We start from the raw sequence: 10,006 nt of genomic DNA, 5'->3' as shown, positions 1-10,006 counted from the left end.
AAGAGCAAAAACAAATGAAAAACATTCCTTATGCCAAGTGCCATTGAAAGCTTAATGTATGCTATGATGTATACAAGACCTGATATTTGTTATGCAATTGATTTGTGAGTAGATACCAATCCAATCCAAGTCAAGCACATTGGACTGTCGTTAAAAGAACCCCGAGGTATCCGAAAGCAACTACTGGTTACTCGTTGATATATCAAGGAAGTGATATGCACCTTAAGGGCTATACCGATGCTGACCGGGGAGGAGATTTGGATGAGAAGAAATCCACTTCTGGAAATGTATTCTTACCGAACAATGGCACCATATCGTGGAGTAGTAAGAAACAATAGTGTATAACCTTGTCTACCATGGAGCAGAGTTCGTAGCATTATCAATGACAGCACATGAAGGTATTTGGCTTAAAAGATTTTTATATCATTTAGGTGTTACTAGAGATGATGCAAATCTTGTAATGGTTTATTGTGATAGTCAAGCAGCAATGGCTTGCACTAAGGATCCTAAATTCTAATGCAAGACCAAACATATAGACATTAAGTATAACTATGTTAAGGACATGGTAGCACGAAAGGATGTGAACCTACAATATATATCTATGCACAGAATGTTAACAAATCCTATGACAAAGCCAATTCCTAGAGATGTTTTCTTAAGTCATGTAAAGACTCTAGGACTCGTAGAGGTTGATATATTGAATATTTGTATTTTCCCCTAAATGTTCACAGTTGATGATGTTCTTTATTAATATGGATGTCTATAAGTATATTTGATATTTATGCATGTTAATGCTTGGTACATTATATTGAGAAGGTATGTCGGACAAATGAAAAATTAGCCCACTCACACGGGTAATCGTCTCTATTTACCGTGTGATGAATAGAGATGATGCAATTTTAAGCTTATTATTTAAGTGATAATTGAGAGATCAAGCTTAAAATATTTATGCTGCCTTAACAGAATGTTAAGATGATGACTTATTATTTATAATGTCCGGAAGTGAAATAACCCACATATTTCACTTTATCCGTCTTTATTACCAAATGAGAGTTTTGATGGAAATTTTTTGCCGGAGTTGTTATGTGAACTGAAGTTAGACAATGAGTGTGTCTAACCTATCACCTATACGGTATTAAATAGAAAGACATACGCTCCATATGTGGAAGGAGAAATTTTTTCTTTTTTCCTTTTCCTTTTATTTTTTCATTTTTTTTAATTTTTTTTTTTTTTTTTTTTTTTTCACTATTTTTTTTAGAACGTATTCCCCCGCCCCCCGAAGTCTTTCACCTTTTTATTAAATTATTCTAAAATACCGTAATACGTATTTCATATTACGTATGCATAAACCGACCAATGAGAGTAGGCAAAAGTTCAGATATTAACTTTTTTAAGCCGTGTGAAACTCTCAAGGATAAGAATTCCTCAATTGGTGCCCTCACGACTCTTCATTATTCTCGAGATTTCTATTTAATGTTCGTTATCTTAGAGTATTGCTTATAGTCATGAAATTAATTCTATCTAAAGAGACACTTCTAGAAACTGTGAATGGAGGAGGAAGAGGAAGATCGATTTAGAGTTTTAAGTCACATTATAGATTATATTGCACGAAGATTGGAATATATTCCGATGACCGTTGACATGTGGAGAGTTTACAACTACACGTTATACAATCTACCCAAAGGTGATTGTATGATGGTACATGTAACTCTCTAGTTGTGTACTTATAAGGTTTTTTAAGTTACAAAGTACTCACTTGATGCTGATTATTTACATTGCTTGTTTTTCCAGTTACCTTCTCCGTGAACGGCAACTCCATTACGATTGAGGTTCTTCATGGTTCAAATTTTAAGAAATGGAAAGAGGATTTTCTGTTTGCTATGGAGCTGGCGGATGTTCATGTGGCTCTTTATGAAGATAAGCCAGCTAATCTCATTGAGACCAGTACAGCAATTGAGATGACACGTTTTGCCACTTGGGGAAAGAGCAACAGGATCTGCTTGTTATCAATGAAGCAATCCATACAAGAACATTTAAAGAGTAGTCTGCCAATTGACCGCACCGCGAAAGAAATGATGGAAGCGATCCATACACGTTTCGCCGTGTGTTTGACGAAAGCAATGGAACTTTGACCGAGAGAGGAGGGAGATGGACAACCAACCGTATCGCACGAAGCAAAGAAAGCAAACCTCCAATAGGATCCATCGAGCGAGAGTTTGTGTGTATGTTAATGCCCCGATTCTGCTCTTATTTCAAACAAAGGCTTGAAATATCCTTCTTTTCTTAAATAAAAGTTTGAAGTGACTATATTAGTCTCAAATAAGGCCCCTTTTACTATTTTGATTTTTTTCCCTTTTTCTTCCATTTTCTTTCTTTGTTTTCTTGTTCTTTTTCACCGGTGGCTGGCGTGTGCCAAATACCGACCACCGGATACTGGCCACCGACGACCCTCCCCCTAGGCGAGGCAACGATGAGGGCTGAACTCACTAACCATGAGTGAGGTTCGGCCCTTGTTGGATATGGGAAAGCATCGCCTCACCCATGCGCGGCCGAGCCCTTACCGACCCTTGCCAATGGCTCCTTCAAAGAAAAAAATAAAATAAAATAAAATGAGAAGAAAATTAAAAAAATAATTAATTAATTAAAAGTTAAAAATGGGTGGGAGGCTCTTACTAAAAACAGTCACTTCCAACCCTTATTGGAAATAAAATTTATATCGAGCCTTATTTGAGAAAATCCCCCGATGTGCCAAGCCGAAACTTGGATCATCGACAAGATCGCACCCCTCGTTTTCGATATGCTTCAATTGGTATCGTTAAACTCCTTTCCTTCTTTCAATTTCGATCTCATAGTGTTGCTTTTTCGTCTGCAGTCTCTCTCATTTCGATTAGTAAGGATTTTGTTCCCCCTCCAATATGCCTTGATTTTTTTGACAATTCATGTGCACACTATAGTCTTATGGGTATTGTTCTTTCAAAGGTTAATACCATGGAAAATCCTAAACCGGTACACTAGTGACAAATTTATCCCAAACTATTTTTTTGATCACGAAAAATCCCAAATTGGTACACTTGTGACAAATTTACCCAAAACTATAGTCTTATGTTTTTTCCTTCATTGTACTGAGGTCACACGTAACAATTCTTTCATAGATTTTCGAATTTTCTCGATTAAATAAGTGATAAGAATTATAATGCAATAGCCACCTGACTGGACCTTGAACATAAAGCAGGGGACCATTTGCTGTCCTCTAGCCCGAGACGGAGACATTCGATAAAATCACAAGAAATGCCACAACCGCACATGGCATGAGATGGAAATAATCGTCGAGGAGCGAGCAAGTTGCTGTGGAAATCCAAAAAAATGTGGCGTTATGTAAGGGATTGTAGCATCACTCCTTGCATGATCATGCCGATACGACACAACATTACAAAATTATGAGGTACAAGAAGTGTCGGGTATTTTAAAATGGTTGGCTCCTTAACCAACTGCTTTAATAAGGAGACACGACCCGATCGCTTACAAGTAATGTGGAAGAGTTCCAAACCGGACCGACTGATTATAAAATAGTTTGGGGTAAATTTATCATAAGTGTACCGGTTTGGGGTAAATTTGTCACAAGTATACCAGCTTGGAGTTTTTCGTGATTAAAAAAATAGTTTGAGGTAAATTTGTTACAAATGTACCAGTTTGGGGTTTTTTCGTGGTATTAGCCCTTCGCGAAGATAATCAATGGTGAATTTTTTTTATGCTGTGCTATAGATCGATCACTCACACACACACATATATATCTCATTTAAGTATGATACGTTATATTCACAATTATGATCATACTAAATAATCATAACTGACCGGTTTGTGAATATAATCTATAATGTGACTTAAAACTCTAAATCGATCTTCCTCCTCCATTAGACCTCTTAATCTCGGTTCAGCTCACTTTTCTAGAAGTGTCTCCGTAGATAGAATTAATTTCATGACTACAAGCAATACTTTAAGATAACGAACACTAAATAGAAATCTCGAAAATAATGAAGAGTCGTGAGGGCACCAATTGAGGAATTCTTATCCTCGAGAGTCTCACACGACTTAGAAAAGTTAATATCTGAACTTTTACCTACTCTCATTGGTCGGTTTATGCATACGTAATATGAAATACGTATTACGGTATTTTCTCCTTCCACATGGAGCGTATGTCTTTCTATTTAATACCGTACAAGTGATAGGTTAGACACACTCAATGTCTAACTTCAGTTCACGTAAGAACTCCAGCAAAAAATTTCCATCATAACTCTCATCCGGTAAAAAGACGTATAAAGTGAAATATCCGGGTTATTTCACTTCCGGACATTATAAATAATAAGTCATCATCTTAACATTCTGTTAAGGCAGCATAAGTATTTTAAGCTTGATCTCTCAATTATCACTTAAATAATAAACTTAAAATTGCATCATCTCTATTCATCACACAGTAAATAGAGACGATTACCCGTATGAAGGAACTCTCGAGATCGCAAAGGGGCATCTAGTTTGTGGCAATTATGGTATGTCCTTGTGATATACTCGTTCTGATCAGTGATACAACTGATGAATTGGGCATGTTTCTGCAAATTTGATTTTAGATTGATAGGATTTAGTATCCAACACTTCTCTCTTTTGAAGCTAGGATAGACAGGGCTTTTGGAAAATCAGGTGATGCCGAATTGACTCCATCTTCATTTTCGTCATGTTCATCTGAGAAATCAAATACAACTCTTCTTTTTCTACTGCCTTCAGGCTTGGTGCGTCTCTTAAGATTGACATCCAGACCCTCATCATCGCTGTCCAATTCTGCTTCCTCATGTGCACAAATTTGGGCTTCTGCACTAACTGATGAAGAGATATTTTTCATTAACAGAGGGAACTCTGTAATATTCCTTATAAAGAATAGTTTTACAAGACTTCACAGGATTGAAGCCAACTTTCGAAAGAGACTGGTGGTTATAGAAACAACCGGTGGAACTTGGAGCGGTGCTGCTAATTTCTGCTACGCCACCACTTGATTTTGTTGTGGGTGAAGCACGACCCCATAGATTTGCCAGAGAACCCCCAGCTGTGGAAGAGTTCTTACCATTCTGGCCCAACTTTTTACTCACAGGCAAGTTAGCAACTTTTTCTTTGTCCGCAGGCAGTTTGGTGGGTTGATCATGAACTCCTGCACCATTACCTTCGTTTTATGCATCATTAAACACATCAACTGATTGTTCCAACTTGTTTTGGCTTGTCTGTTCATTCTTTCTCTGTTGTGCTGGGGGTAACTTTTGATGGACAGTATTTGATGGTCCTGAGGCCCTGGCGCCATTCAGCTTGGGAGCTCCCAAATCAAATAATTCACTCTCTGCACTTCGTAATAAAGGGATTTGCTACCGTACACAACCTGAAAAATCATGTAGAGAAGTCATCATGGTTAGTCCTCGTCAAAATTCTATGTTCAATGACACCTGCATGCACATAGATACTCAGAAAGCTGAACCAAGGCAACGTACCTGTTACCTCTCAGACAATTCTCAGTGTTTGCACTCTGGCTAAAAAACTCTTCTGCCTGCACATATTCAGCATTCGAAAGAGCCGCCTGATCCTTGGGGATGCAAGTTTGCACACTATAGACATGAACTGAGCATTTACCATCAAATTCTTCCCTGGCTTCTGCACACATCAAGCAAAGTAAATATACCTTATGCTTGTGTTTTGTTTAATCAAACCATGAAATAATCTAAGAATAGATATTGAATATGTAGCAGGGGAGGGAATGTATCAACAAGATCCCCATTCAATTTGAAAGTTCTATCCATAAACCAAGTTGCATGCATCCACGTTGCGAGTGGGACTGTTCAAATCTCAATTCAAGGCAGCAATCTGTCTGCATGGCAATATCCTAATAAATGGTTGAACTCAAGCGTCCTCATCAGCAACATTATTTTGACATGACATAATGGATAATCTCATATGGAGAAACTCATTTCCTAATGCTTGTAGCCCCTAAAGAATTATTAAAACCTACATATCTAGTGGTCTCTCCAAACCTACCAGCACTGATCCATGTCGTGGGAAAAAAAAAAACTGCAAACAAACTCTCTTTCTTCAAAAAAATCTGAAAGGAAGTTTTTTAGTTAGAATTGTTCAAAATAAGAATCCGTAATTGCACATTTTAGCTCCTTGAGACATAAAAAAAAAAAAAAAGAACAATCAGAGAAACTCCATTTGGTTATTTAAGGAAAAAAAGAATAATAGAAGTGCTAGGCAATAAGCAACGCAAAGTAAAATCTGACCAGCAAGTTCAGGCCAAGAAACAAGTTTGACATGGAAACTTGATGGATTGTCCTTTAACCATCCAGATAAAGAGTATACTACTTCCGATCCGTCTCCATGTCTTTCAACAAATTCTTGCAGTAACCTGAAGAGAAAGTAACTATTAGCTCCGCTATTATCATTCTCTATAGTGAGATATACCATAAGACCAATAAGTTGATTCGAAATCTCGCTCTCAACTTATTGGCCTTAAAAAAAGTAATCTTTCTCGATAAAGTCGGTTGATTAGGACAAAATTTGTATCCAATTCATTTATTCTGAGAATTCATGAGCTAACCCTACAACTAAAATAGATATTGAAAGATTAAATATTCGCCCACGAAAGTTTTTATTAGATTACTCAATCTTCTTTTACATTACGCAATCTTATTCGATCCAATATGATAATATGATCAAAGGCAAAACAAAATAAAGATTCGTTATAAAAAAAACGACATTATCTCATTATCTGGATTTCAAACTCCCATATTCTAAATCATTCTTTACAAAGACGGTGCTAACCTCTTAGCAGTATTTGAAGATGCCAGGAAATTGTGGCTTAACCACTTCTATGAAACCTGATAAGGAATGCAAATTGCTAAGAAATTGCTAAAAACAACTAGTCATTGAAAGAAGGGTTAATACCACGAAAAATTTCAAACCGGTACATCTATGACAAATTTACCTCAAACTATTTTTTTAATCACGAAAAACTCCAAACTGGTACACTTATGATAAATTTACCCCAAACTATTTTATAATCAGTTGGTCCAGTTTGGAACTCTTCCACATTACTTGTAAGCGACTGGGTCGTGTCTCCTTATTAAAGCAGTTGGTTAAGGAACCAACCATTTTAAAACACTTGACACTTCTTGTACCTCATAATTTTGTAATGTTGTGTCATATCGGCATGATCATGCAAGGAGTGATGCTACAATCCCTTACATAACGCCACATTTTTTTGGATTTCCACAGCAACTTGCTCGCTCCTCGACGATTATTTCCATCTCATGCCATGTGCGGTTGTGGCATTTCTTGTGATTTTATCGAATGTCTCTGTCTCGGGCTAGAGGACAGCAAATGGTCCCCTGCTTTATGTTCAAGGTCCAGTCAGGTGGCTATTGCATTATAATTCTTATAACTTATTTAATCGAGAAAATTCGAAAATCTATGAAAGAATTGTTACGTGTGACCTCAATACAATGAAGGAAAAAACATAAGACTATAGTTTGTGGTAAATTTGTCACAAGTGTACCAGTTTGAGATTTTTCGTGATCAAAAAAATAGTTTGGGATAAATTTGTCACTAGTATACCGGTTTGGGATTTTTCGTAATCAAAAAAATAGTTTGGAATAAATTTGTCACTAGTATACCAATTTAAGATTTTCCATGGTATTAACCCTTGAAAGAACAATACCCATAAGACTATAGTGTGCACATGAATTGTCAAAAAAATCGGGGCATATGGGAGGGGGAACAAAATCCTCACTAATCGAAATGAGAGAGACTGCAGATGAAAAAGCAACACCGTGAGATCGAAATCGCAAGAAGTAAAGGAGTTTAACGGTACCAATTGAAGCATATCGAAAATGAGGGGTGCGATCTCGTCGATGATCCAAGTTTCGGCTTGGCACATCGGGGGATTTTCTCAAATAAGGCCCGATATAAATTTTATTTCCAATAAGGGTCAGAAGTGACCATTTTCAATAAGAGCCTCCCAACCATTTTTAACTTTTAATTTTTTTTTTTTAATTTTCTTCTCATTTTCTTTTTTTATTTTTCTTTTGAAGGAGCCATTGGCAAGGGCCGGCAAGGGCTCGGCTATGCCCGGGTGAGGCGACGCTTTCCCATATCCGACAAGGGCCGAACGTCGCTCGTGGTCGATGAGTTCCGCCCTCATCGTTGCCTCGCCTAGGGGGAGGGTCGTCGGTGGCCAGTATCCGGTGGTCGGTATCCGGCACACGCCAACCACCGATGAAAAAGAACAAGAAAACAAAGAAAGAAAAGGAAGAAAAAGGGAAAAAAATCAAAAATAGTAAAAGGGGCCTTATTTGAGACTAATATAGTCACTTCAAACTTTTATTTAAGAAAAGAAGGACATTTCAAGCCTTTGTTTGAAATAAGAGCAGAATCGGGGCATTAACATACACACAAACCCTCGCTCGATGGATCCTATTGGAGGTTTGCTTTCTTTGCTTCGTGCGATAGTTGGTTGTCCATCTCCCTCCTCTCTCGGTCAAAGTTCCATTGCCTTCGTTACTCATGTGTAGAGTCTTTATTGGGGGAGGTGGGGAAGGGAGAGACATGAAAGTGTATTGATGGTGCTTTCTTAATGCTGTCAAAGGGAGAGAGAGAGAGAGAGAGAGAGAGAGAGAGAGAGAGAGAGAGAGAGAGAGAGAGAGAGAGAGAGAGATGGGAGAGTCTTTGTTGCTATGCCACAAAAGAAGTATTTTTGCCTTATAGAGACTCCTGCAGGAGGACACCGATATAGCCCCGGCCACCCAATTTCTGGGCATCCTCTTCATGGCCACTGAGCAATCTTCCTTATGGACGACCCTAAAAGCCTTTTTCAACCCGTCTCTCTCTCTCTCCAATGGAGCTGCAGAAAGGGAAAACTCAATGGAGTTACAGAAGGGCAGTCGTAGATCTCTCAAACTCTTTTCATTTTTTTCAGTATCTCGAGCACTCCTCTCTCTCTCTCTCTCTCTCTCCAACTTCCTGGAGAAATCGAAAATTGAAGATGGAGACCTAGAAACCCCTTTCGACTTCTTGGTTCTCTTCAAAAGTGATAGCGATCTCAATAAGATAGATTTTTATATAGATCTCAATTCACGCGACAAAAGATGCACACGATTCAACACACGCACATATACATGTATGTCGATCGTCCATAATTGGAAAAAAAAAAAAATCAGTGCTATGAAATATACAAAACTTTTTATGATGAAGCTTAACAAGTTTATTGCCTCACTCCCCAGATCTATTCAAAAATCGTAGAATTATATGTTAAGTTGAAGGGCGATATTGCTTCGACAAACTCACCCGCCTGAAAAGAAGGATTAGCAAAGCTTGTCGTGCCCAAATGCACTATTAATCAGGATTGTGCTGAAAATAGGATTGGGTGGGCGAGCTAATCGGTCCAATCATTCGATTGAACACGTAACAACTTCTAGTTTTTGTTTTTTTCTTGGTAATTAACTTTAATTGAACGTTAGCGAATTTACCCTTTCGTGAAGTTGTTAATTAAGAAAATGCAATTAATCATGGATTGGCTCGAGCTCCTCAAGTCTCTTAATGAGCTTGTCTCTTCGGGTAACCTCCGACAATATGTGAGTAATTTACCGAAAAAATTTTGAAGTCGACACAACATGATTTCAATTCAAAATCAACACATTTTCACTCATTTTCAAATTAAAAGCACGTTGTAAATGTAGTTACGCCGAGACATAGGCCAATTCGGAATACCAAACATGTGATATTAACAATCATGTAAAAGGCATTGCTCAGTGAAATGTGCCCATATAAGTCACATACAACACAAGAAAGAGCATCACATAGGAATTGTAAGTCCTCCTTATTAAAGTGCTTAACAAGTATATCACATCAGCAAAATTCATGAAATTAGGCCTTGTTAATGAGGACAAATGTACTTTCCCCTTGTGAACTTTTCTTCCTCTGA

The 10,006-nt window shown here is 37.7% G+C and overlaps 1 protein-coding gene and 1 long non-coding RNA gene across 2 annotated transcripts; one reads left to right on the top strand and one right to left on the bottom strand.

Moving 5' to 3' along the window:
* Positions 1-1,629: 1,629 nt before the first annotated feature.
* On the top strand, positions 1,630-2,132 carry LOC125316652. The gene is made up of 2 exons (XM_048285509.1): positions 1,630-1,684; positions 1,792-2,132. Exons 1-2 carry the CDS (start codon positions 1,630-1,632, stop codon positions 2,130-2,132), a joined length of 396 nt encoding a protein of 131 aa, XP_048141466.1.
* Positions 2,133-4,714: 2,582 nt separating this feature from the next.
* On the bottom strand, positions 4,715-5,345 carry LOC125316608. Its single transcript, XR_007199741.1, has 2 exons — positions 4,994-5,345; positions 4,715-4,869 (listed from the first exon to the last, which is right to left on the bottom strand). It is a non-coding gene; the product is annotated as an uncharacterized LOC125316608 (long non-coding RNA).
* Between the last annotated feature and the right edge of the window lie 4,661 nt (positions 5,346-10,006).

This window comes from Rhodamnia argentea, chromosome 9, assembly GCF_020921035.1.
Source record: "Rhodamnia argentea isolate NSW1041297 chromosome 9, ASM2092103v1, whole genome shotgun sequence".
Taxonomy (NCBI): domain Eukaryota; kingdom Viridiplantae; phylum Streptophyta; class Magnoliopsida; order Myrtales; family Myrtaceae; genus Rhodamnia; species Rhodamnia argentea.
Note: the sequence above shows the minus strand (reverse complement) of the source record. Positions and strands in the feature narration are given on the sequence as shown.